General features: G+C 67.2%; 3 protein-coding genes across 5 annotated transcripts; all 3 read right to left on the reverse strand.

Annotated features, from left to right (window-relative positions):
* Positions 1–4,665: 4,665 nt before the first annotated feature.
* Positions 4,666–13,766, reverse strand: GCGR (glucagon receptor). The gene is made up of 14 exons (XM_084298294.1): positions 13,650–13,766; positions 7,912–8,068; positions 7,606–7,702; positions 7,371–7,478; positions 7,080–7,201; positions 6,882–6,988; positions 6,656–6,809; positions 6,429–6,588; positions 6,270–6,330; positions 5,960–6,029; positions 5,734–5,822; positions 5,440–5,578; positions 5,281–5,322; positions 4,666–5,198 (listed from the first exon to the last, which is right to left on the reverse strand). Exons 2-14 carry the CDS (start codon positions 7,960–7,962, stop codon positions 4,902–4,904), a joined length of 1,497 nt encoding a protein of 498 aa, XP_084154420.1. The 5' UTR covers positions 7,963–8,068; positions 13,650–13,766; the 3' UTR covers positions 4,666–4,901.
* Positions 13,767–15,405: 1,639 nt separating this feature from the next.
* SLC25A10 (solute carrier family 25 member 10) lies at positions 15,406–21,597 on the reverse strand. 3 transcript variants are annotated; one of them, XM_084298232.1, is made up of 12 exons: positions 21,469–21,597; positions 19,598–19,717; positions 19,320–19,434; positions 19,192–19,240; positions 18,809–18,850; positions 18,609–18,652; positions 18,085–18,155; positions 17,892–17,984; positions 17,542–17,619; positions 17,409–17,465; positions 16,886–16,962; positions 15,406–16,602 (listed from the first exon to the last, which is right to left on the reverse strand). In XM_084298232.1, the coding sequence occupies exons 1-11, from the start codon at positions 21,556–21,558 to the stop codon at positions 16,888–16,890; spliced, it is 834 nt and encodes a 277-aa protein (XP_084154358.1). In that variant the 5' UTR covers positions 21,559–21,597; the 3' UTR covers positions 15,406–16,602; positions 16,886–16,887. The 3 variants fall into 3 exon arrangements, with proteins under 3 accessions (XP_084154358.1, XP_084154356.1, XP_084154357.1); XM_084298230.1 differs by lacking the exon at positions 16,886–16,962; XM_084298231.1 differs by having other exon boundaries at positions 15,406–16,962.
* A 355-nt stretch (positions 21,598–21,952) lies between these two features.
* Positions 21,953–25,538, reverse strand: MRPL12 (mitochondrial ribosomal protein L12). Its single transcript, XM_084298583.1, has 4 exons — positions 25,250–25,538; positions 25,016–25,096; positions 24,767–24,901; positions 21,953–22,325 (listed from the first exon to the last, which is right to left on the reverse strand). Exons 1-4 carry the CDS (start codon positions 25,490–25,492, stop codon positions 22,209–22,211), a joined length of 576 nt encoding a protein of 191 aa, XP_084154709.1. The 5' UTR covers positions 25,493–25,538; the 3' UTR covers positions 21,953–22,208.
* Between the last annotated feature and the right edge of the window lie 69 nt (positions 25,539–25,607).

The following is a 25,607-nucleotide window of genomic DNA, read 5'->3' on the forward strand; positions in this document are numbered from 1 at the left end:
GCCTGCCTGAGCTCAGAGAGCTGGTGGGGAGGGGGCTGCTGGGGCTCTGCCCAGCACGAGTGGGCTTCGTGGCAGATGCAGGGTGCAGGGGAGTTGTGGTTGCTGTTAACTTTCCTTTGTTGTCATTGAGCTGTACTGTTCCCTTTTTTTTTCTTTTTTTTTTTTTTTTCTTTTTTTTTCTGTTGTCTGTCACTTGAGGAGTGTTGTAAATAAAAGCTTGTGTCCTTTTGAGTCTGCCTCTGCGTGGCTCTGCCTGCTCCTCTCGTTGCACACCGCAGCATCCATCAGCTCGGGGCCGTGGCTGCCAGACACGCTGCTGCCTGCTGCCCTCCGGGGGCTTCTGTCGGGGCGGTGGCACCCGGCACGGCCCCTGGGTGCCCCTGGCAGTGCCGGCGCCTGGTGCTGGGGAGAGGCCTCGGCCACGTCGCTGCTGTGGGTGCTGGACCTGGTGCACGGGGCCGTGTCCTGCCGAGCTCTCGCTGCTCTGCCCGCCTGTGCCTGCAGCCTGTCTGGTGTAGCGCCCTTGTTCTTCCCTTTTTTAGAGTTCAGAACTTTTCCTGTTTTGTCACTCAAACCCTGCGCTTCCCGTTTTAGACTTGAGTGCTGACAATAAGCGTCGGGGTTTTCTATGCCCCTTCAGACAAGTCCTGAGGACAAGTAGGGTGGAGAACAGAAACCACCTCTTTTATTTATTTATTTTCCAGAAGCGGTCTTGCTCCCGCACTTGCTTGGGGCTCTTAATTTCACTGCGAGCTGGTAGCACAATGCCCTTGGGCTCTGGCAGCCCTCCTGTGAGCCAGCATCCTAGAAGCTGCTGCTAGACCAAAGATTTAAATGTTGAGACTATTAATACACTCGTATCCTTTTCCCTCCCCTGCTTTAATGGCATTTAAACTATACTTAGCATTGCTAGAATTTCTCCTCAAGTGCACCTCCGTGCTGCGTAGTGACCCTGTTTACCTCCCATCTCCAAAACATCGCCGAGGAGGGCGCGTGCCAGCTGTGTTGGCCGCGTGGTGCCCGGGCCCTGCTCCACCCCAGGCCCTGCAGGAGGTGCCCTCTGCTGGGAGCAGCAGCGAAGGGTTTAGGGTCACTGCCACCACAGCCCGTCTCCCTTGGCCTTTCCTGCCGGGTGGGCCTTTCCCTGGAGCTTCTCAGGGCTGTTTGCGAGCAGCAGCACTTCCAGCGCTTCTCAGGGGCTCGTGTGATGTGCTGGAGGCTGCAGCCCCGTGTCCCAGGAACACGGCAGCCGAGCGGGGTTGCCCTGGCTCTGGGGGCCCCAAACATGCACAGAGGTGCCTTGTCCCGCACTGTGTGCATTGTCCTGCATTGTCCTGCCTCGAGTGCCTGCAGGGGAGGTGAGGGGCTCTGCTGGTGGTCTGCTGGGTGCTGCGGGCTGACTGGTGTGCGCTGGGCAGAGGGAGGGAGGCAGGGAGCAGAGCGCCTGCGCTGGCTCTGGGCTTCGCTGCTCGGCTGACCCCTGCCTGCAGCACGAGGCTGGGCTGTGGCTGCGGCTGTGCCCCCGTTCCACCGTCATGGAGCTGAGAGAGCCCGAGGCAAGGCACAGGGGTCTGTGGGGAGCGTGCGTGCCGGCGGGTGGGTCTGCCCCATGCCTGCACGTGGGTCCCCGCTGCCAGAGGTGTGCGGAGACCCCGGGCAGCAGCGAGCAGAGACCGTGGGCAGCAGCGTGCTGCCATCGTCCCCACGGCCACGGGGAGCTGCTGCCCGCTGCCGCGCGGGGCTCTGTCAGCCCAGCCCGACGGCCTCTGCCTTGTTTTTCTCTTGGCTCGGGCGCTGTGGAGCTGGAGGCGAGGCGGTCACTCAGGCAGGCTCTAATGAAATGTCATACAAAAATGATTTTATAAACAGGCGATTTTTATAAAGACTAATAACAAACCACGGGGTGACCGCGGTGAAGCAGCAGAAAGGAAGTGTGAAGTTCAGGCTCGGGGGGAGCCCCTGCGAAGGGGGGAGGCCGGAGGCAGCGAGATCAGGCTGTTTACCTATAAAAACCGGACCTGGCCACGGTTTATTTTCGCCGTGACTCGGATGCGGTTTTTATCATTAGATTAAGTTGTGGGAGGAGGAGAGGTATGTGTTGTATCATTGAATTAAGTAGTGGAAAGAGAGAATGGTAACGGGCAGAATCTACTTAGAAGACCAATTTGTGGTCTCCAATTACCTTGATGAAGCAGGAGTATTGCTGCGGGCGGGCGGCGGCCAAGCGCCGCGGCCTCGCGGGCAGCGGGGGGCTGCCCGCCGTGACCCGGGGAGGAGGGCGCCCCGCGGGTACCGCTCCCGGGTTGCCGTTTCTCCCCCGTCTTCTGTCTCTGCTGCTCGCTCCTCTCCGTAGCAGCGGCGCTCAGCCCCGCTCAGACAGCCGGCGCTCCCCGGGATGCCGGGGCCGTGTCTCGGGGCTCGCCCAGCACTGGTGCCGCGGTGGCGGCTGCCGGGGCGCCCGTGGGTGGGCGAGCGGCGCGGGGCCGGCACAGAACGTCCCCGTCCAGTGCTGCCATGGGAACCCGCAGGCGCCAGCGGCCGCATCGCCGCGCTGCTCTGCCCACAAATGTCAGCATGTCAGCCCCGTCGGGCTGGGGGCTGTGGGTACCGGGTGGGGGCTGCGAGTACCAGACCCGGCGGAGTGGTGGGCGAGTGGGTGCGTGTGGGTGAGCGTGTGGGTGAGCGTGGCTGTGAGTGTGTGTGCAGCATGGATGTGTTCAGGTGTGTGTGTGTGTCTGTGTCTCTGTACTCTGTGTGTGTATCTGTGCCTCTGTGTGTGTGTGTGAGCGCTGTGGGGGGTGCGTGTGTGGGGTGTGAGTGTCAGGACCCTGTGTGCACACAGGCAGCGCTGCTGGCCCCCCGGCTCTGGGGACAGGGGGTGCTGCTGGGTGCCCGCGTTGCCACAGGGCGCCCATGGACTGGGGGTGCTGGGGGAGCCGCAGCCACGGTGCAGCCACCGCATGGTGCCAGCGGAATCCTGCTGGTGGGGGGGTGCCGGGGTCCCCAAGTCCCCAGCGCCGTGGGGCCAGCCTGGCCCCATCAGGGCGTCGTGGTGCTGCGAGGGGATGGTGGGGGGGACAGGGGGGAGTTGCCATGGCAATGCTGGAGCAACAGGCACTGAGCCCGGCGCCGCGTGATGACCATATTTACCTTCCCAGAAACCGCCTCGTGCTCCAGCAATTTGCTTCAATTAGGCTTGTTACCGCGTCAGGAGGCCGCGGTGGCGGCCACAGCCAAGGGGGCGAGCAGCTTGTGTCTGCTTAGGGGCTGCCCTGGCTGGCGTGGGACCACAGCTCTGGGTAGGGTTCATCCCCATCCCCATCCTCACCCCCATCCCCAGCCTCGTCCCCATCCCCACGCGGCCCCATGGCACCACTCCCCCATGGGCACTGCTGCCCTAGCGCTGTGGTCGCGCAGCCCCGGCCACCCCGTCCATCACAGCTTGGGCCCCACGGCCCCCACTTGGCGCTGGAGTGGCCACACGGTGGGCAAGCAGAGCACGCCCAGCTGGGGCAGGCGGCAACTTGTGAAGTAAACAGAGGAAAATTACTGCGTGCCCGGCACGCCGCTGCTGCCAGGAGCCAAGCACCATGCAGCCGGGGCCCATGCCGTGGGCAGGCCCTCACCACTGTGCGCCAGGCCCCTGCCCTCACTGTGCCCAGGGCTCGCTCCTGGCAGGCTCAGGCAGGGCTGGGGCCAGGGCTGCGTGGGGGGATGCTCGGCTGGGGGGGTCTGTGGGCTGCGTGGGGCTGAGGATGGCTGCTGGGGCACGGCACCGAGCGTCGCCTCCTCGGCACGCCCCATGTGCTGGGTGCGTGTGGGTCCTGCAGCGTGCCCGGGGCTCGCGGGGCCATGGAGGTGTCTGAAGCCGGCTGCCCGTCCCAGCGCCCCCCGTCAGCAGGGTGCACCCCCGGCGTGGGGCCGTGACTGCGGCTAATCCCCGCACAAAGCGGTTGTGGTTCCTAAAGCCGCGGCATCCGGGCTTAGCGCTCATGTGCGAGGCACAAGCCTCTTAGGGTGCCGGCCCCCCGCGCTCCTCCACACGCTGGCTGCCTCTGGCCCGACCCGCGGGGCCGTGCGGGCGCCACTCCCGGACCCTGGGTGTGGGACCCCGCGGCCCCGTGCCCCACGGCCCCGTGCCCCACAGTGCTCGTGGTGCTCAGTGCCGGCAGCGGCCACCGCTGGCTTGTGCCGTCTCCCAGGAGAGCGCGGGTGCCCAAGGGGCAGATCCAAATGATTTAATTAAGGGCTCCTGGCGGTGTGAGGACAGAGCTGATTAGCAGCCAGAGGAGAACATGTGCTGGTGAGGGGGGGCTGCAGCCCACGGCCCCCTCAGCTCTGCCTCGCTCACCTGCGTGGGGCTGGAGGGCAGGCGGCGTGGCGGCTCCTGGTGCAGCCCAGCTCCCTGCTGCGATGGGCCCCGTCCCGCTCTCAGGGGGTGCTCAGGGGCACGCTCTGGGGCCGCAGTGTCCCTGGTCCCCCGACCCCGTTCCCCACAGAGAGGCTCACTCAGAGCTGGCCCTGCAGCCCGGCACGGGCCCACACCTATTTACACAATTACGACAGATAAATTACACCATTGCGCAAAGGGTCTCGCAGGCGCACAAGAGCAGCACCACAGGATGAACCCCCCCCACCCCCCACCCCCCCCAGATCCCCCAGCCCCACAGGTCTCCCCTCAGCCCCTGGCCCCCTCCCACAGAGGTCCAGGCCCCGCTCGCCTGCCCCAGGCGCTTCCACTGTCCCACGCGACCCCAGCCTGTCGCAGCGTCCTCGCCGGGCAGGCAGGGCCCCGTGCAGCACCGGGGGGGCGGCCGGACGGGGGGGCAGGCAGTGGCCGCCGCATCAGGCTCAGTCTGCCGCAGAAGGACCAGTGCAGCCCTCCCGGTCCATCCACAGGCTCAGAAGTGGCTCTCGGCCGTGGTCTCGGGGAACTCATAGCAGTGGTGCCGGTCCCCCAGGGCGAGGTGCTCGGCGGTGCCGTGGCCGCTCCTCTCGAGGTAGTGGGTGGGGGGCCGCGAGGCGGCCGGGCTGCGCCCCAGCCCGTTGGCGCAGCCGCTCACCAGCTGGTGCTTCTCGCAGGCGCTGCCGGTGCCATTGCGGGCGCTGGGCGCGTGGCTGTAGGTGTGCTTGTACTCCTCCGCCAGGTCCTTCCCCAGCTTCCAGCGCTGCCACCTCTTCAGCAGCTCCGACTGCACCTGGGGGCGGCCACCATCAGCCTGGCCCTGTGCCCGCGGCCCCCCAGGCCCTCAGCTGCCTGCTCCCCGCCCAGCTGCTCACCTCCTTGTTGACGAAGCAGTAGAGAATGGCCACCAGCATCCCCTGGGCGGAGGCAGGAGAGGTGTGAGAGGAGCACAGGTGATCCCCAGCCCCGGCCCTGGTCTGGTCCCTCCCAGCAGGGAGGGTCCCTGTGGCCGGTCCCAGCTGAGCTGGGCTCACCTGGAAGGAGCTCAGGAAGAGGTCGAAGAAGAGCTTGACGTAGCGCAGGGTGCCCTGGGCGTGCTCATCCGTGACAAAGGCGAAGACAACCTCATGGATGCCCAACAGGGGGATCAGTGTCAGTGTGGACTTGGCCAGCCTGCTTGGAGGGGCCAGCGTCAGCGCCGGGGCCAGGGGCTGTGCACACACGCACACACACACACACACACACACACACACGCACACACGCACACACGCACCAGCATGTGCACTGTGCACAGACAGTGCAGGGTTGGGGCTGCAGCCAGCACCCACCTGAACTTGTAGTCGGTGTAGCGCATCTGGTGCGCACGGAGCTTGGAGATGAGGATCTGGATGATGCGGATGAAGATGAAGAAGTTGATCTGCAGCAGAGCAGAGTGAGCCTGTGAGGGGCCAGCAGGGTGGTGGCGGGGACAGGGCGGCCAGCATTGTCCCCTGCCCAGGGCAGCCGTGGAGGTGAAGGGCTGAGCAGAGGTAGAGCTGCGGGCTGGGGACTCACCAGGATGGCCAGGAACACGGGGAAGCGGAGGATCCACCAGAAGCCCATGTTGTTGTTGGTGCTCCAGCACCTGTGGAGGAGGGGGACGGGGACTGCTGGGCAGCCCCTGGCCAGGGCGGCTGCTGGAGCCCAGCGCGGTGTCGGCAGGCGCAGCCAAGCCAGCGCTGCAGCCCTGCTCCGTGCTCCCCGCACGTGGATGGCAGCGCAGAGCCTCCCTGGGGCTGCTCCCCCGTGGCGTGTCCCACACACCCCTGCCCATGACCCACACCCCCACACGCCCCTCGTGGCGCCATGCACGGGCTGTACTCACTGGATGTTTTCGTAGAGGAACTTCACAACGACCCAAGGGATGAGAAATAGCATGGGTGCCCCTGGGGGGGAGGCAGGGAGGGGCAGGTGAGGCATGGCCTGGGGTCGGGGGTGAGGACGGGGCACCAGCCCGCCGCAGCCTGCGCCTGCCCACACTCACCCCAGCCGATGCACAGGTAGAGGGTGAAGTAGCTCCGCTCGGAGAAGACGGCCACCACCAGGAGGTTGTGCAGGTAGATGCCCTCCACCAGCAGCCAGCAGTAGTTGGCCACGGTGCCGTACTGCATGAAGACCGTGGCCGCCCGGCAGCCTGCGGCAGCCTGCGGGCAGGGGTCAGGGGCTGCCGACCACCCACGCCCCCGTGCCCCCACCTGGGCCCCCGCTCACCTCGTCGCTCAGCCAGATGCGCACTTTGTAGTCATCGATCTTGTCGCTGTAGTGCGTCTTCAGCAGGGCGTCGATGACCAGCACGGAGACGCCCTTCAGGATGAAGGAGGCGAAGAGGTTCATGTGGATGTAGTTCCTCATGCAGTGCAGCTTGCTGGGGAGGCAGCGGCTCGCCGTCAGTGCTCTGCCCCGCGCGGCCCCTGCCCGCCCCTGCCCACGCCCCTACCTGAAGCCCAGCAGCACGGCCAGGGCGAGCAGCAGCGCGCACAGCGACACCGAGTAGCCCACCGTGTACATCACCTTGAAGCTGCCGTAGGTCTTGGCGAACTTTTCCTGGGAGAGAAGGAGCGGGTGAGGGCGGGGTGCGGGGCTGTAGAGCACGGGGCGGGGGGGCTGCTCGGAGCCCCCTGCCAGCCCTGCCCACCTGCGCCTCCAGGTCCTCGGCGTCGACCTGGCACTGGGTGGCATCCCGCAGGGACTGCCCCTTGGGGCCCGTCACCCACTCCCCGTCCGGCCCGCAAGTCTTGAAGACGTACCTGTGCCTCACTGTGCGGAGAGGAGGGACACGGGGCTGCTGCGGGCCCCCAGCCATGGCCGGGCTCCGTGCACTGGCCCAGGGGAGGTGGCCGGAGCCGCGTGCACGGCACACGAGCACCACGCACAGAGCTGCGCACCCTGCCCATGCGCCTGGCCCTGCCCCATGCCCTGCCCTCACCTTTCTGGTACCAGGGCAGGAACCAGGGGCAGGAGACGTTGATGGTGGTGTTGGGCAGCGCGTCGGGCCAGCAGGAGAACTTGTCAAAGGTTCGGTTACAGACCAGCTCTGCGGAGGGGTGGGACGTGGTGGGGCTTTCGGGGCCGACCCACGGAGGGTCCCCGCTGTCCCCCTGTGCCCACCCTCTTGGGGTCCCCATCCCGGCCGGGGCAGCACGTGGGGCACCCGCTCTCACCCGTGGGCGCAGGCATCCGGCTCATGTTGCGGTGACATTCCTCCTTGTAGGCCTTCCAGTTCTCAAAGAGGGAATCTGTGATCTGGGCGGAGGGGCCCTGGGGACAGCACAGAGGTCACCGGGGCTGGGCAGGGGCAGGCGGCCGCTGGCCCCGGGGTTCAAGGATGGCTGTGGGCAGGCACAGGCTGAAGAGCTGTGCCGTGCCGTGCCGTGCCGTGCCATGCCGTGCCATGTGGATGGCAGGGCTGGGCAGTGGCTGCCGCAGCATGGCGTGGTGAGGGGCTCCTTGGGGGGTTCCATCCTTACCTGGCAGCAGAGCAGCAGCAGCAGGAGGGCGAGGAGTCGTGGCTGGGACATCCCTTTGCTGGGCCACAAGCTGCATAAGGAGCGGGGGACCTGGCTTCCTACTGGCCCTCGGGAGCTCCTCTGCCCTGGGGGTGAGGGCCCTGGTGCCTGGGTGACCCTGAACAAGAGGACGGGTCATGGGGACGCGTGGTGGGACCTGCCCCAGGGCACAACCCGGGGATGCGCTGCAGGGAGCAGCCCCCGCTCACACCGCCACACTCGTGGCCCCATCCTCTGTCAGCCCACCTGCCTCTGACTTTCACCTTCTTGTTTGTGCACTTTCCCATCAGACTGCAGCCCTTGAGCACCTGCCATTTCCTGCCCAGGATGTCTTTGTGACAGTGGCCAAGTCGCCTCTCTGCCTTCCTAGAGCACACCAAGCAGCCAGCGTGCCTCGGGCTGGCGTTTTCACCAGCCTTGAGCAAGAGGAGCACAGCCACACGCAGGACGTGACATCCCCTCCCTCCTACACCCCTGGCATGGGGTGCATGTGTTCATCCTCCCCATGGCCACAGCCGGGGGCACAGCCTCCCTGCCACACACCACTCACAGACATGGGCCAGGCCCCCCCATATTGGTGTTGGTGCTCAGCTGTGCGATGGTGCTGACCCCTGAGAGCCCAGGATCTCAAGAGGCAGCCAGGAACGTCCCTCACCTGAGCTGCCCCCTTCCCCTCTACCCCATGGTGCTGTGGCTCTCAGCATCGCTGATTCTGGATCTACACCCAGGTGTTTGGCTGCCTGTGGAGGTGCCCGGGCCCTTGGGACAGCCCCGGGATGGCCACGGTACCCAGAGCCAGCTCAGCCCATGGCTGGGACACCCCATCCCTCGCCCCATGGTCCCCCGGCCTCAGCACCCGTGGGGTTTTGAGGTGGCCGTGGAGGTGGCGGAGCCCGATCCAACAGGGACTCTGCCAGCCCCGGGGTGGTTAACCATTAACCCGCAGGGATCCCCGGCTCACGGGGCTGCCGTGGCCCCAGACCAGCTCTGCTGCTGGCTTTGTTGCTCCCAGCCTGGGTGAGCAACGCGGTGCCTCATCTGACACGGTGCCTGGGAGCTCACCCACAAAGCTCAGCACACGAGGAGCCGTAATTCTCTCCATCCACCCTAAGCCGGTTACGGGGCTCCTGAGCGGGATTTCAGCCCCTCTGACAAGGGGCCGTTCTGTGGGCAGCCCCACGGCGTGGCCAGGAGGCACGAGGGCAGCTGAGGCGGGGGCAGTGCCGCGGGCACTGCAGATGCTGTGGCACCGCCGAGCCCCGGCCTCCCCCAGCAGCGGCAGGAGCGCTGTGCTCCTGTGCTCCCCGGCCCGCCGCCGCTCCCAGGGCTCGCCGCGCTGCTCGTGCCTATTTTTATCCCTGGGAAAGTCATGTTTCCTCCGTGCAGACCCACTTGCCATGTCGCAACGGCTGCCTGAGAAGCTCATTAATCAGCCCATGGCGCTCCAGATGCGGCGCGGGGAGCCGGACCTGCCGGCTCGCTGCCTTATTTAGGCAGCCCAGGACGGACGGCGCGGCCGCCGGGGACAGACGGACCTCGTGGCTGGGCTCTGGCAGCGGGGACCTGTCCTGGTGGGTGCCCGCCAGCCACCTGCCTGCCCCAGCATCCCCATCCCACAGCATCCCCGCCTGCCCCCCTGTGCTGCCACCCACGGCGTGGCCCCGCGGGGACCTGCAGGTGCCCGGCCCTGCCCCGAGCATCCCCGCACCGGGAGCAGCGCCGCACCGGGGCACCGCGGGCCAGCAGCGACGTGCAGCCAGTGCGGCCCCTCTCCGGGCTGGGCAGGCAGCTCTGGGGCAGAGGTGTCTCTATTTTTAGCGGCCTGCAGTGGGATTTGGTGGTGGGGAGGCCTCTGCCCTAGACTCCCCTCCCTGGCTGGCAGCCGGTCCCCAGGCCCCGGGGCCCTGCTGCGGCCAAGCTGGGCAGACTGCACTGGGTGAGGGGTTCTGGCGCACGGGGCCGGTCACGCTCCTCCGGCACGGGGCCCCCGCCGCACCCTGGCCCTGCAGTGGGCCCTGCCCAAGTCCTTTGCCCCAGCTGCCCGTGGAGCTGCACTGACCCTGCTCCCCTCTGGGCTGCGGGGCGGGGGGACCCCACCGCTCGGTAGCCCCACACTGAGGTTTCTAGCAGGCGTACAGGCGTGCCAGAGGAACCAAGGGCTGGTTGTCCTGGCTCTGCAGGGTTAGGGAGCGATTCAGGAGGGGCGACAGCCCCACGGGGCCGGCACAGCAGGGTCCGGTGTGGCTCTGGCACCTCCTGGGACCCGGCTCTGGTGCCCACGGTGCTCGGCTCGGTTGTTCCTGCTGGATGCGCTGCAGCCACCGGGGCCGTGAGGCCCCCGCACCCTGTCCTTTGCTGATGGAGGCAGCACCACAGAACAGACCCATCTCCTTGCCACCAGCTGCCTTTACTGACTGGCCCCTGACAATGTGTTCCTCGGCCCCACCACCTGACACCCCACCTGCCAGGCCCTGTGGGTGCCCGTTGTGCTGAGCCGTGGGCACCCAGCAGCTGCTGTTCAGGTGGGAGCATCTGCCGGGGGCTGCAGCCTCCGGAACAGGCTGTGCAGGGGACTTTTGCCCCATGTTGGCGTTGGGCAATGCAGCGTGTCCCTGTGTCACGGCCCTGCAGCTGCTGACCCTCGCGGAGGCCGGGCTGCAAACACTGAGCGCAGCAGTGGGGAGGTTTTGTGCCTGCGACTGGAGAGGAGGGAAGAAGGATCCGGCTCCGGAGGAGGCTGCACACCTGGGGATTTTGTGCCCCAGCCTGAGGGTGTGCAGGCCCTGCCGCTGGCCTGACGCCACCCTGCCCACCCCCTCACCCCCCTGGGGCTGCCGTCACATGGACAAGGCAACGAGCCCCACATCTGGGATCGCTGCGGCTTGTTGCTACATGGATCAATGGCTTGGTGAAGCCTCCATGGGGACACTCATGGGCATCTGCAACGTGACCTGGCAGCGCTCTGGCACAGCCGCAGCCCCACACAAGCGCCGGGGAGGTTGGCGCAGGCGGCTGAAGCCCGGTCCCACCACACGGCTCTCGCCCCCCCAATCCCAGGGGCTGGGGTGGGAGCGCGGCTTTCCGAGAGCTCAGGAGGCGGCGGTGGGGGCTGCTGCCCTCCAGGCGCAGGGATTAGCCCCCAGTGCGCTAATGCAGCGCTTTCCACGGCTGGCTTGGCTTTGAGCTCCAAGCTACAAGCCGGCACAGCAGGGGCTTCGGCACTTGGCAGGGGAGGGGACGGTGGAAGGCCAGGGCTGATGCAACGCCAGCGTGAGCCTGGCCCTGCCGACTGCTCCTCTTTTTTCCCAGGGCTGCAGCGAGCAGGACGAGTGGTGGCCAGGGATGGCTGCGGTGGGGAGGTGCAGGGGGGGAGGCTGTCCCGCACCCTGTGCTGCCCCTGTCTGTGCCCCTGCCCTGAGCTCTGGGACGCCTCCTGCTCCCCACCTGCGACCCACAACTGCTCCAGCCGCCACCTCCCCTCTGAACCAGCACACAGAAGTTCCGTGGTGGAGGAACTGCTGAGCTGCCTGGAGCACCTCGCACGCTGCAGGACCACGGCTCGTTCACACAGAGCTGCGTGGCTCTGAAACACGGAGCGGCGGCATGGAGAGAGCCGACGTCAGGAGGCACCAACAGCGTTGGGGTCTGTGTCGCTTTGGACCAAGAAAACCTAAACCAGCCCTGACAGCATTTTCGTCAACAGAAACACAGGATGCAAGCAAATGTTTTTAGCCCCTGTGCCTTTAGGACGAACGCTGTTTCCATCACCTCCAGCACTGCCCTGGCACTGAAGGAGAAGGGGAAGGGCATCTCCCAGCACAAGAGAGGAGTGGTCTGCAGGTGCAGCCAAGAAGGGGTCAGATAAACCCGCTGCCCGGGGCTCTGGGAGAGGGGCTTTAGCTCCGGGAAACGGGTTTGTCTCGTTCATCACACCGCGTGAGCGGGGATGTGAAAAACCCATGCAGCACAGGAGGACAGCGCGAGAGACGCAGCGGGTGACACGTGTGGTTAACGTGTCGCAGGGGAAGCACAGGGCTGGGAAAAGCCTAGGAAAAGGTCAGTGCAGGCAGGCGTGTGTGCGTGTGCCTGCACTGGGAGCTCAGCACCTGCCTCTCCAGCCCAGCTCATGTCTTGGATGAGCGCCGTGGCCGTCCCTGTGCCGGGGTCTGGGTGTCTCAGTGGGAAGTGACACGGCGCCTGCAGCAGCCCCGTCCCAGGAGGGTCCCCCCCATCCCGAGGCAGCACCATGGTGGTGGTGCAGGGCTGCAGGCAGCGCTCCTGGCCAAGCTCCCCGGACCAGGACAGACAGACCCCAGCATGCGGGCCTCTGGAAGGCACTGGGGCCCTGCCCGTGGGGGACACAAGGCCGGGCAGGATACGCTGGAGGAGCACAGGGGGACATGAGCAGTCCCACCCCTCCTGCTGCTGGCTTCCCAGCCCCTGCCTCTGCCTGTGCCTGGCACAGAGAGGTGCACAGAGCAGAGCTGTGCTCCGCAGCTGGTCTCAACGCTGCACTGCTGCTCAGGGCTTGCGGTCACATTTTTTCATTAACTATTTTTAATCCATATTTTGCCTCTTCTCCGCTCAGCCTTTTTTCTCTTCCCCTCTCCAGGCAACAGAACAAAAAAATCTACATCACAGTGTGTGGAAAGGAGTGAGGATTGGTGGGAAGGACAGGAGCTCGCAGCTGGGGCGGCACTAACATGACGAGGAGGGGTACTGCAGGCCCTGAATTCTCCCGCGGATGCACAGATAAAGCCGAGGAAATCACAGGGGCAACAGCTGAACTCGTCATGGGTCAGGACACCCACAATGCGTGCAGCTGAGTGCTGTGTGGGGTAAGGCAGACACATTACAGGGTGTGCAGCGAGGCACTGGGAGGACACAGGGCTTGGCCAGTGCTGGCTGGGCAGCCGCAGCCGCCCGTCCTCTGCCCTCTGTGCCTGAGCCAGCCCGGCACCGGCATGCCCTGCTCTCCCCTGTCACCCCAGGGAGCAGGTGGGCTGGGAAGCACAGCGCCGGGCAGAGGTGAGCCCTGCTGCTGCTTTGGAGATGCGCATGCAACCACAAGGCCGGCAAGGTCACATACCCGACATGTCCTGGTTAAACAAAGCCATTTACCAACGCCGTGTTGACACAGCAGAGCTCGGGACAGAGTCACAAAGGGCACTCGCAGCGGGCCCCTGCGGCACCCGGGGAGCCTGGGGAGTGCTGCGAGGGGGGCGAAGCGTCCCCGGCTTTGGTGCCGCCAAGAAAGCCGCGCTCTGCCATGCCCTCCGCGGGCACCGCGCTGCCCAGGGCTGCTCGGGGAGATGCTCCCGCTGCGCCCGAGCCCGGCTGGTGCCGCTTTCCCGGGGAGCACGGAGGCCGCGCCAGCGCCGGGTGCCGGGTGGCTGAGCCCTGCCCAGGCGGCTGGAGGCTCCGGAGCGGGCCCGGCCCGCGGGACGCCCCCGGGACCGGACACCCCTCGCCCAGGGGCTCAGCCCCGCCGGGGCCGGCCGCCGGCACCGGGCGGCTCGGGGAGCTGCGGCTGCGGAGCGCCGGGGCTCGAGCAGCGGCCCCGGAGCCGAGCGGCCCCGGGCCGGGTCCAGAGCCACGCGTCGGGGCGCGCGGTGTCCGCCGGTGCCGTCCGGGAGCTCCGAGACCGCGGGGATGGGCGCTCGCCTCCCTCCCTCCGTTTCTCCCCCCCCCCCCCGTACCTGTCGGGGCTGCGCTGGCGGCGGATCCCGTGCGCATCTCGGTGCTGGCGGGGGCCGGGGCCGGGACCGGGACCGGGACCGGTGCTCTCGGCCGCTCCGGCGAAAACTTTTGCCGGAGCCGCGACGACGGCGGCGGTGGCGGCTCGGGGGGGAGGGACCGGCGCGGGGGGGAGGGACCGCGGGCGAGGAGCCGCTTCCCACCGCCCCGCTCCTCCCGCTGGCACGGGGAGGGGATCGGGGGGGCGGCCCCGTGCCCCCGGACCGGGTGCTCGGCGCTGCCGCGAGGCTCCTCCAGCACCGGTGAGAGCGCCCGAGAGCTGCGAGCACCCGCGCTTGCCGCTGCCGTCGGTCTCCGGTGTCGGCTCCTCCGCTCCGCTCCGCCCCGGTGCCGACCACCCCGGGACCTGCCGGTGGAGCGGCGGGGCCGGGCGGGGGCAGCTGGGCGCGCACCGCCCCGTGGGGGGGAGGGATGGGGCCGCCCGTGCCTCCGCCGGTACAGCTCCCGCCGGGGGGTGCCCCGTGGATGCTTCCCCGGCCCCAGCCGCGGTGGCCGGGCCCGCCGGTCCCCCCGGCTCCCCCGAGGTCCCAGCGGGTCCCTCGGCACCGCCCGGTGTCCCCGTCCCAGCTCTGGCAGGAGGCGAGGCCCCGCCGCCTCCCGGCTCCGGTGCCCGCGGCCGGCCGCTCCTGCCCGCGAGAGCGGGGCTGCTCCCCTCGGGGCTCGGCCGAGCCTCCGCCGGGCGGCCGGGAGCTGCCGCCACCCTCTCGTTCCGGCCGCCGCTGGCGGTGACGGGTCCGTGTTTGCCTCGCGCCGTCCTGCTGGAGCCCGGTCCGGTAACCACGTCCCGCAGCGCGACCCCCCCGCAGCACCGGGGCCGGGGCCGGGGCCGGAGCCTGGCCGGGGCTCACCGCGCGTTTGCCCCGGGGCCGCCTCGAGCCCCCCAGGCCCGGGGGGGGCTGTGCGGGGAGAGGACCGGGACGGGCGGGGGGCACCGGGCGCCCCTCCAGGGGCTGAGCCCGGGGCAGGGGCCGGGCCGGGAGCGGCGGCAGGAGCGCAGAGTGCCGGCAGCCCCCGGCCCCCTCCCGCTTCGTGGTGCGCGGAGCGGGGCCGAGCACCGACGGGAGGCGCCCCGGGCCCCGCGACGGAGGCTCCGTGCCTCCGGCTGCGCCTGGCGCACGGGGTCCGGCGGCGGGAGGGCACCGGGGAGCGGGAGGGCACCGGGGGGGGTTCCGCAGCTCGGGGCAGGGCCCCGCGGGGCAAAGCCCCCCTCCCGCCCGGCGCCGGCCTCTTGGAAGCGGTGCCGGGAGGAGCGGGGGCCCGGCTCGCCCCTCGCCCACCTGCCCGCGGCTCTCGCATGGGACCAGGCACGGGAACAAAGCGGCGGCGCCAGCCGCATCGTTAGGCTTCGTTAAGGTGACGAGCTTTCACTTCTGAGCTTTCACTTCGCCGCCGTCCCAGGCTGGCTCCGGGCCGGCTCCGCGCCGCCCGCTGAGCCCAATTAGCGGCAGCCGGGGCTGTGAGCAGGCAGAGGCAGGGGCAGGGGCAGAGGCAGAGGCCGGCTCGGCCCGGGAGCCCCCCCCCTCCCAGCACGGCCGGGCCCAGCCCGCGGTCCCCCCTGTGCGGGGCTGGGGGCACGGAGCCGGTGAGACCCCGCTCGGTGCAGCGGGGACACGAGCGCTGCGCTCCCACCGCCCTGAGCCCTCCTGCTGCAGGAGGGGGCACGCCTCCTCCCCCCCAAGCAGGATGCTGGTCACCGTGTTTGTTCCGCTGTTTATTTGTCATACGTTAAGGTCACAGATATTCCAGTTCTTTGATCCCTCAGAGCCGCCCTGCGCAGGACCGTACACAGCAGAGGGCTGGTGCCCGCAGCCCCCCGAGCAGGGCCGAGGTGGCCGCCAGGCAGGGAGGGTGCGCGGGAGGTGTGCGGGGCTGGGTCTGCCCCGGCGCAGTGAGGGACAGCGGGGGTGGCGAGGCTGCGGGGACGCTGGACAGATGCCGGGTGCTGTCCCGAGGCCGCGGGGTCCACGGGCACACAGCGCCCGGTGCTGGCAGCGGGGTGGTCACCGGCAGCGCCCCAGCAGGGCAGCACGGCCGAGCGGCTGCCCCACACCCCCCGCACCCCCACTGTCATCATTGGTATAAGGCACAATCCCTGAAGAACCCAGCGGCCGTCGGGCGCTGGCGAATTTTGGCTGAGCGGACGCAGGGGGTGGGGGGAGGCCGGGAAGCAGAGCAGCAGAGAGAGGAGGAGGCAGAGGCCGGCCTGCGTGAGGGGAGCAGGAGGGGGGCAGAGGCACCGAAGAGGGGACGGTGCCTTGGGCTGAACCTGCGTTCCCCCCCTTGCTGCTTGCAGGAGAGGCAGGGAGCAGTGAGCCCTGGCCCTGCACAGGCCCTGGCTGCGGCGCTGTCACAAGCAGAAGGGCCCCTCCAGCCCCTGCCCCTTCAGGCTGTGGCCAGGCAGAGGCAGGGGGCTGCTCCCCGTCCGCCCCGGGACAAGGCTGTGGGGACAGAGCTGAGGGCCCTTTGCTGAGCCCGCCTCTCCAGCCAGCGCTGGGGGGAGGCAGGGACAGACCTGGAGGCCAGCGGGGCAGGGGAGGATGATGAAGAAGAAAAAAAGCAGAGTGCAGAGGGGATGGGGCCTAAGGACAGCCCAGAGGTAACGGAGGTGCTGAGAACGGGGGGGAGTGAGGGAAGGGCAGCCTGGGACTGGCTGGCCACAGGCCCTGGCAAGGCACGGGAGTGGGGATGAGGGGAGCGGGAACAGCCCTGGCCCCGGACCGTGGGGAAGGGTTCTGGGATCTCGGTGGTGACCTGCACGCTCACCCCCAGGGCGAGGCAGGGTCCAGCCCTCCCTCAGGTGACCACTTTGATCCCAAAGTATTTGCGCAGCTGTTCCAGGAAGACAAAGGTGAGGACGGTGTGAGGAATGAGCCGAATGGCAGCAGGAACGAAGCCCTGGAACGGGACAGTGAGAGAAGAGTCAGCACGTGCCTGGCCTCCGGCTTCCCTGTCGGGGCCAAGGGTGCCCAGCAGCCCAACCCACGGGCAGCAGCACGAACTTGCAAGCACGGGGGAGGCTGGCTGGGCATGCAGCACGAGCCCCAAGCAGCCGGGGCCTTGGTGACAGGCAAAAGGCTGCCAGAGCAGCAAGGGAGGCACCGCAGCCATCGCTGTGCACGCAGGTGTCGGCAGCATGCATGAGCCCCTCTGCCCCCAAACACATCAGTGCTGGCATCACCACTACGTAGGCAGAATCTCGGTAGAAGCCAGGGTCAGATCCCACAGCCCCCGGTTCAGAAGGGGAATGGACGCTGCCTGGGGAAGATGAGCAGACAGGCTGTAACGGAGGGTGCCTGACTGGCCACAGCTGGAAGAAACCTCGGGTCTGAAACCCCACTTCAGGGGCCCTCCCAGGAGCGAGATGAGCACACGGGTGACTGCACCCAGCCCTGCACCTCGGGCCCAAGAACCGACCAGCGTCTGCAATGGTCAGCAAGTGCCGGAGCATTGCTGCCAGGACCCGCATTCCTGTTTGGGACCCGAACAAGAGCAACAGCAGAGCTGCTGCAGAACCTGGACCCAGGCAGCGAACCCAAAGGAGGCCACGGCTCACAGCGCTCCGGGGCCAGGACAGGGCCCGGCGCAGGAAGCAGTCTGGCTGCAGGCGGCAGAGCCCTGGGAAGCTCTGGCTCCAGAACCACCGAGCGCTAACTCCGCTCCCAGCCTCCCCACAGGCCGACCCACGCGCCCTGGGGAGGTACCTTGTAGAAGGCGAGGGGCCCGAGCTTGGCAGTCTCCATGGCACAGTGGGTGACACCCTGGAGAGAGAGGGGAGGTGACGAGGTGCCCGGCAGCAGAGGCTGCGCTGAGGGGCCGGGCAGGCTGCGCACTCACCCGGTACTCGCCCTGGGAGTTCATGAGGCGCGTCTTGAGCACGTCCAGGGGCTGGCACAGGAATGTGGCGCATCCGCCCTGCGGAGAGGCGGGGGGAGGTCACCAGCTCCAGCTGGCAGAGCAGACCCGGCCGCTGGCTGCTGGCATGGCCCGTGTCACCGGGGAGAGGGCCAGGCCTGCAGCCTAGCCTGGGTCCAAGTCCACGCTGGAGCTGCACAGGAGCCTCAGCACCGAGCCCAAATTCACCAGAGTCCTGAAATGCAGCTCTGGCAGCCATGCCCGGGGTCCTGAGCCCAGCTGCGGGCAAACCCAGTCCCAGCCCTGCCTCCCCTCCACCCAGCCCTGCTCACAGCAATGAAGCTGGCCAGAAAGTGAGTGAAGATGTTGTCTGACAGCAACCCAGTCGTGAGAACCAGCTGCTTGGCTTGGTCATAACAGGAAAGCTGCAAAGACATAGTGTGTTAGTGACACAGCCCCCTCCTTCCCATGCCAGGGTCTGCCCCATCCCTCCCCAGGCACTGCTGCCCAGCAGAACTGTCCTACCTGCCCAACAGTGACTAGGGCCCCTCGACTGGATGCCATCGTAGCTCCTGAAAACAGTTTCTTCAAGCCCTCTGTGGACAGACAGTGATCAGCACAGTCCTGGCACGTTACTCACGCTCCCTTCCCCCAAGGAGCCTCCTTCCCCGCTGATCTGTCCCCTAAACCCCTCACGTGTTACGTGCTGTTGTGTGTTACAACAGCGAATACCCCGGACCCCCAGGCGAGGAGCCTCCTTCAGCACAGCGCCTTCTCCCCCCTGCCATTCATCCCCCCGACCTGCTCCAGCTCCGTGCTTTGTACCAGCAGCTCCCGGCAGGCAGCCGCGTCCCCCCTGCCTGCGCCAGATGTCGGGGGGATGCTGGCCCTGCACAGCCTCAGCTCGCCGGCCCCGCTGGCCCCGTGGCCACCCTCTGCCCTTCTCCCTCCCCACGCTGAGCGAGTGCCCACAGAGCGATGTGCCCGTGGCTGCTCCTGCTGATGGAGGAGGCCCCGGGCGGGCTCCCCCCCGGCTGGCACAGCCTCACCTTCCCGGAGGACGCGGTACATGCCATCCAGGGCATGGGAGTAGCTGCAAGGGGCGAGAGGGGAAGGTGTTAGGATCGGGGACTCCCAAAGCTCCCCCCCACCCGCTGGCTCCCACAGCTCCCGACCGCTGCTGGTGCAGCGCTGCCTCCCCGCAGCCCCCCCACATCCCCCCGGACCCCAGGGCCCGCACCCCACTCACTTTCGCCGCAGGTGGGCCGGCTGCTTGACGTCGTTCTGCATCCTGCAAGGCAGAGCATGGGGGGCTGCGGGGGGGGGGATACCGGGGAGGGGGGCAGGCCCCCGCTCAGGGCTGCGGGGGGAGGCCCAGCAGAGGTCCCACGGTGTCTCTGTCCCAAGGGACGAGAAACCTGCCCCAGGCCTGCACCTCCGGGGCCCTGCTGAAGGGCAGGAGCCGCGTTTGGCCTGCCAGACACACAGATCCCCACCGGGACCGGGCCAGGGACCACGGAGGGGCTGGGGCAGGAGAGAAGCCAGGCACACGGGCAGCAGCCCTGCGCCCCAGCTGCAAGCCAACAGCAAACGGCCCTCCCCAGCAGTGCCGGAGACACCGGCAGAACTGACCTGACGTTCACCATGTCCGCCGGGGTCCCCACAAAGCCGCCGGTGAAACCTGCGGCCAGAGGAGAGCTGGGGTTGGGGCTCCTCCGGCCGGAGGGAGCCAGGGCCGAGGGTCCCTCTTCCTCGCTCACCTCCCACTGCACCCAGGAGCACTTTTTGGTAGAAGGGGGGAGGCCCCTGGCTGCCCTGGCCCAAGCGGTCCCTCGCAGTCTCATAGATGGCGAAGCGGGTCAAGGAGTACGTCATCTGCAGGAGAGAACGAGCTGCCGCGTCCTGCTGGGTGCCTGCCTGCCCTGGCACCGAACTCAGGGCAGCCCAGGGGTGCTGGTGAGGCTGGGAGGGCAGCGCCGTGCTGTGCTGTGCTGTGCCGTGCCGTGCCGTGCCAGCCCCGGGGCACAGTGGCACTCACCTGGCGGCACAGCGAGGCGCTGAGCCCGTTGTACAGAGCCAGGAAGCCGTCGGTGCGGACCACGCGCATCGCCATCCCCATCATGCGCATCTTCACCTCCTGCTGCGTCTGCAGGTGGACCTGGGGGAGAGCCTGGCAGGGTCAGCACCAGCCCCGCACCGCCACAGCCCGGCCCCACGGGCTGGGCAGAAAGGGGAGGGAGCCCCCCTGGGCCGCCTGGCGCAGCGGGCAGGGCAGCTCGCGGGGCAGCTCTCGGTGCTGGCCAGGGGAACTCCTCAGCACCCACGAGGAGCTTCCCTGCGAACAGCACTAGCTCCAGGCTCCACACGCCCACGCGGTGCTTGGAACCTTTCCTGGCCCAGCCCAGAAGCACGGGGATGGAGACGCCGCAGAAGGCGGAGTGTGAGGCACCTGCCGGCAGTCCCTGCCTCCCACATGGCCGCCCAGCTTGGGTGGCCTCAAGAACGTGTCCTAAGACAAAGTCGTGGTGCCCAGCCGTCCAAGAAAAGTCCTGGACTGCACCAGCAGGGGGGAGGACCCAGGAGCACGTGAGCAAGCGAGCAACCGGCGCAGGTTTGGTCGGAGGGAACCAGACAGGACTGCTAAATTCGTGACCTCCTGCTGCCCTCCACGCTCGCCACGCAGGCCTCCAGAAATAGCTTCCTCCTCCTGCCGGCCTCAGGAGCGGCACAGGCAGAAGACGGCCCCGCGGTGCTGCTCTGGGTCTGGGCTGCTCCCTGCCACCGCCGGCTGCAGCCCGGGCGCCCCGGCGCTTCCCAGCAGCGGGGGGGGAGCGGGGCTGCCCCGGGGCCGGCTGCAGCAGAGCCCTCGTGCGCAGGAGCTGCGCTGGCCTCTGCCAGAGCACGTCCCGAGCGCACCCCCCAGCTCCGTGCTGCACAGACCACACGCGGGTCAGAGGCCCCAGGAGACCAAACTAAAGCAAACACAGGGCCCCCGGCGGGGACCAGGCCTGGCTCCTGTTACAGACACCCTGCTGCCACCGGGGCGTGGGACACACAGCGGGAGCGTGGCCTCCATCTCCTGCACGTGCAGGGAAGGGGCCCTGCCTTCGAGTCAGCGGGTTTGGGATCTCAGGGACCAGAGCTGGCGGTGTCACAGCTGGGTGAGGGCTGTGGGCAGCCCGGGGCAGCGGGGCCCGGTGGGAGCCCCACGGTCAGCACCGCACGGGGCCAGCTCCGAGGACCCCAGAGGGGCGCGAGCGACCTCCGGCCGGGCTGGGTGGGGCCGCCGAGGGGCCAAGGTCCACAGGCACAGAGCGGTGCCCTTGGCCCCCTGCCCACCAGGCTCAGAGGTCTCCTCCACACCTGGCACCAGCCCCGCGGCCAGAGTCCTGGTCCAAAGGCGGCCCCGTGCCCAGCACCCAGTTGTGAACACCCCGGGGCAGCCGGTGCCGGCCCGGGCTGCTGCCGGCATCGGCCACGGGGGAGCCCCGGGGGGAGCGCCAGGGGGACCCGGCCCCAGCCCCTCCGGGCACCCCGGAGCCAGGCCTGCGGGGGCACCGGGGGACCGAGGGGGGGGCGTCCGCCCCGACCCCGCGCGGGTCCCGGCAGCGGGCAGCCCCGGCACGGGTCCGGGTCCCGGCTGCACCTGGCACCGGGGGGACGCCGCGGCCGGCGGTCGCGCTGCCCGGCGGGCCCCGGGGCAGCCCAACCCCACCGGGCGCGCTCCCGTCCCGGCCCCGCGACCCCTGCAGCGACCCCGGGCCCAGGGGACCCCGCAGCCGCATCCCCCGGCGGCCGTTCCGGGTCCCCCCGGCAGCCGTTCCCCCGGGGGCAGCCGTTCCGCGGTCCCCGGCGGCCGTTCCCGAGCCCCCCCGGTAGCCTCCCCCGCGCCCCCCACCCCGTGCCCACCTTGAGCAGGTCGAGCGGGTGGGTGCAGCAGGCGGCGCCGCAGGACGCCAGCCCCCCGAAGTACCAGCGGGACACCCGCCGCTCCGCCATCGGCGCCGCTCTGCGCGCCCCGCCCCGCGCCCGCCCACACCGGCGCCGCCGCCGCCCGCGCCAGGCCCCGCGCGGAGCTGGGGGGGGGTTGGGGGGGGGGGGCAGGGCCCGGCTGCGGCCGCGCGGTGCCCGCCGGGGGGGCGCTCACCGGGGCCGCCGCTCACCCGCTCGCCATTAACCGGGGCGCGGCGCCGCTCCCACGCGGCTGCAGGCGCCGGGCCCGCAGCGCGGGGGGCGGAGGTGGGCGAGGGGCGGGCAGGCTGCAGCGCGGAGCAGCCACCGCGGCGTGCTGCGGGGGGAGCAGTGCGCACCCGGGCAGCCCCTCTGCAGCAGCCCCTCTGCAGCAGCCCCGCTACCACCCGCAGAGCCCAGGGGCAGGCTGGTGTCCCACAGATGACTGCTTCCACAGGCTTTTTCCCACTGGACATTTATGACTGTAAAGTTCGTGGTGCTGCTGGAACATGGCAGCGGCCCCGCCAAACCGTACCCCATCCTTGCGCTGAACCCCGCTGCGCGAGCATTCCCCCCACGCAGCCGGGGGACGTCTCGCCCAGAAACGCCCGGGACCCTGGCTCGGTCAGCGAGCGGTGCCCGGCAGGCAGCGGCGATGCTGCCGGTAGGCCAGTCCCCCCGCGGTCAGACGGGGCCCTCTACTCCAGAACCACAGTCCCTCCTGCTGCCTCCAGCGCCGCTTTGATCTTCTCCGCTTCCTCCTTGGACGCGTTCGCCTTGATCTCCTGCGGCAGGGACTCCACCAGCTTCTTTGCCTGTGAGGGGGCAAAGTATGAGACTTGCAAACGAGCTTTCGCTAACCAGATTAACAGATTTAAAGCCATGAGCCTGACCTCTGCGTAAGCGGACCAGAGAAACTCGCCTAATGCTCTGGAACCCAGACCTCTACATGAACTACGCAGCACATCCTGCTGGAAGACCACAGCCATGTATGGCCTTTTTCTGCGTGCAGTTGCCCACAAAGTCCCGTGTGCCGGGTGCATGACGTGTGCTGTGTTCCCCCATGTGCAGCCTGGCCTGCGAAGGCGCCTGGGGTGCACACAGAGCTACCACGTCATGAGCTAACGCAGCCACTGACCCGGGCTTCTTCAGTGAGAATGTTTTGGTTTACATATTTCTGCCAGCGGGAAGGAGAGGCTCTCTCAAGTTTTGTACACAGCTGTGCTAGGGAAGTCAGAGAATCTGCTGTACTGCGTAGAGTCACGGTACAGACTGTGCTTGACAGCACGATTTGGTATTTTCAGGACTTATAGACAAAACCACCATGAAGTACCACAGTAATTAAGACAATCCGAAAAGTTCTGTAACTGGTTTAAAGGGACTCCCTAGAATAGTGTTTTTATTATTATTATTATTATTTATTTATTTTTATTTTTAAAATGCAGTGAAAAAAGGCAAGAGGGTGCGGGAGGAAAAATGCCTGCTGCAGTCTGTGTGCCGCTGCTCTCACACCAAGCAGCAGCAACAAACCCTGGGGGGTTCCACAGTGAGGAGCCGCTGTCAGCTCCCCCCACGGCACTGCGGGAATGCAGAACTGCAGTTCTGGAAACTAACGGAGTGACCACTGCTGACAGAAAGGAGGTTTCATTGGCTTAGTTCACGTTGGGTGCTCGTTGACAGTGGCAGAAAACATTTTTTTGTTTGCAAGAGTTGAGAAGGCGTAGAGCTGCGCAGGCAAAGCTCTGCCGCGTGGGTGTGCCTGCACTCACAGGAGCCCAGGGCAGGATCTGGAAGAGAGCCTGCTCTGCCTTGCTGCAACGAGGACACGCAACACAATTGCAGTTATTCATGTAAGATCCTTGCTCCCTAACACTTCAACTTTTGTTCTAAAGCAGCCTCAGTCCAAGGAAAGCAGCTTTTCGCATCTGTAGGAAGGAACAGCAGGGCCCTAGCTGGACCCGCGCAGTAACAGCCACTAGGAGGGACAGGACATCTTCATCAGACATCTTCAACCCGTCTGAGCAGATGAGAATTCCAGAGGCAAAGGAGTGAGCTAAGTGTGCGTTGGAGAGGCTTTGGACAAGCTTTCAGAGGTGCAGACAGGTGGGTCCAGCTCGCTCTGACTACACGCCTGTCACACTGAGCGGTCGTTTCTACGGGACTGACTGACTGGAGTCAATCAAAATCTCTCATCAGCACGCGACGTCCAAGGGCTTTACTGGCAATACCTTCTTCCAAATCATTAACAATCTCACAGCCCAAAGAGAAGATCATTTTAAAACACCTCAAACCTCACGTAAAAGCACCTCACCTGGATGACAACTCCTTGCTTACAGTGACGATTTGTCAGCTACGCTTTGAATACAACTCCCGCAGGCAGAACTACCCTCAGTAGCAGTTCTTGTGTGTGTTTTCAAACAAAATATCACGTTGGGTGAATCACACTTCACAGAGTTTACCAGCAATAACCTGCATCTGCTAACCGTGTAGGTGCGTTAGAACTGTAACCAGACTGCTTTACAGGTCCCACGTGCTATGCTGTTCTGACTGAGCATTAGTTCTGCAAATGGTTTTTAGTTATCTACTGGCTGTACCTGTTACAGGGCTTTGGCATTTTAATATTTGCTTGGGATGGATAACAGATAAACAACTGTCAGACTAACCAAGCTGACAGTCAGCTAAGGGTCCCAGTGAGCCAATGAAACTACCACCACTGTGACCCGAGTTCCTGTTATTGAATCATTTCTTTTACGATACAGCATTAAAAATATTTTGGAGGATGTTCTGCAAACCCTGATGTTCTGGGTTGCACATCAAAGTAGATTTTTACAATGCTTAGCAATCACTTCCTTGGAACTGGGTAAACAGAAAGTGCTGCCACCATCCCCAAGATACGGAAGCAAGGTTCAGTACAAAACAGAAGCACGTTAGAGCTCTTTGTTCTGACTCTCCTTTCTCATCTCACTTCTGCTAGGGGCTTGGCCCTTCACCACTCAGCAGAGCTGTGAAGGAACGGGCTCTTATGAGAAACACCACACAGACAGGTGCAAGAGGTTCCTGCTCTGTCTCGCCCTCTTTGCTCTGAGGTGTGCACACAGCCCCCAGGCAGACTGCTCCTCTGAGGACAGTGAAATCCAGGGCTCCTTTTGAGCAGGGAAGTGAGGCCAGCAGCCCATGATGTGCTCTGGAACCTGCCCGTGCCTGGGAGCGGGCCCAGGGCTGCAGGGGCATTGCGGGTGGGCAGCGCCCTCCTCACCTGCACGAGGTTCACTCCCGGCACGAAGTTCTTCACCTCCTTGATCAGCTTCACCTTGTCAGCGGCCTTCAGCTCCGTCAGCCGCACGGAGAACACCATCTTCTCCTTCTTGCGCGGGACCTCCTCCTCCTCCTCCTGGAAGCAGCCGCAGCTCGGTGAGGGCGCCCGGCCCCGGGCCCGCCTTCCACCAACCCCCCCTCCCCCCCCCCCCCCCGCCCCGGGACCCCAGGCCCCGGGCCGGGCCCGTACCTGCGGCGCTGCCGGGGGCGGCACGAGGGCGGCGGCCGCCCCCACGGGCATCACCCCCACGTCCGAGATCTTCAGCGTCTCCTGCGGGAACAGCGGCGGCGTCACCGGCAGCGGGCACAGCGGCGCCGCGGGCCCGGCCGGGCCGGAACCGAGCCGGAACCGAGCCGGGACCGAGCCGGGACCGATCCGATCCGATCCGATCCGTCCCGTCCCGTCCCGTCCCGTGCCACCCACCTTGAGCAGCGCGTTGAGGTCGGCCACCTCGAGCAGCGTGAGCCCCGCGATGTCCCTCACGAGCTGCTGCACCTTGGGCGAGTACCGCTTGGCGGCCGTGTCCAGCGGCGCCCCGGCCAGCGCCTCGGAGCGCCGCGCGCGGCCCGTGCCCAGCGGCCTGGCGGCGCCCCAGCGCCAGGCGGGCGGCGGCGGCGGCAGGGGCAGCGGCAACAGCGGCAGCGCCCGGCGGGCGGCGGGCAGCATGGCGGCCCAGAGGACACGGCGGCGCCCTCCCGCGCTCCCGGCGGCCCCCGCGCCGCGCCGGCCGCTCTAGGCCGCGCCGCCTCTCCTCGCTGGCGGGGCGCGGGCGGCGCTCTAC

Source organism: Netta rufina (genome assembly GCF_964035555.1).
Source record: "Netta rufina genome assembly, chromosome: 19".
In the NCBI taxonomy this organism is placed as follows: Eukaryota; Metazoa; Chordata; class Aves; order Anseriformes; family Anatidae; genus Netta; species Netta rufina.

Excerpts from the sequence above, each read along its gene's own strand:
- SLC25A10 (XM_084298230.1), bottom strand. The coding sequence starts at position 21,558 with ATGGCGGAGCGGCGGGTGTCCCGCTGGTACTTCGGGGGGCTGGCGTCC. Across the intron at positions 18,156-18,608 it reads GTACCGCGTCCTCCGGGAAG|AGGGCTTGAAGAAACTGTTT; the intron begins GTGAGGCTGTGC and ends GTCTGTCCACAG. Across the intron at positions 17,620-17,891 it reads TTCTGGCCAGCTTCATTGCT|GGCGGATGCGCCACATTCCT; the intron begins GTGAGCAGGGCT and ends GCCTCTCCGCAG.
- MRPL12 (XM_084298583.1), bottom strand. The coding sequence starts at position 25,492 with ATGCTGCCCGCCGCCCGCCGGGCGCTGCCGCTGTTGCCGCTGCCCCTG. Across the intron at positions 25,097-25,249 it reads ACCTCAACGCGCTGCTCAAG|GAGACGCTGAAGATCTCGGA; the intron begins GTGGGTGGCACG and ends CTGTTCCCGCAG. Across the intron at positions 22,326-24,766 it reads CGGGAGTGAACCTCGTGCAG|GCAAAGAAGCTGGTGGAGTC; the intron begins GTGAGGAGGGCG and ends GCCCCCTCACAG.
- GCGR (XM_084298294.1), bottom strand. The coding sequence starts at position 7,962 with ATGTCCCAGCCACGACTCCTCGCCCTCCTGCTGCTGCTGCTCTGCTGC. Across the intron at positions 7,703-7,911 it reads TGCTGCTGCTCTGCTGCCAG|GGCCCCTCCGCCCAGATCAC; the intron begins GTAAGGATGGAA and ends TGCTGTCCCCAG. Across the intron at positions 5,579-5,733 it reads TACACCGACTACAAGTTCAG|GCTGGCCAAGTCCACACTGA; the intron begins GTGGGTGCTGGC and ends CCCTCCAAGCAG.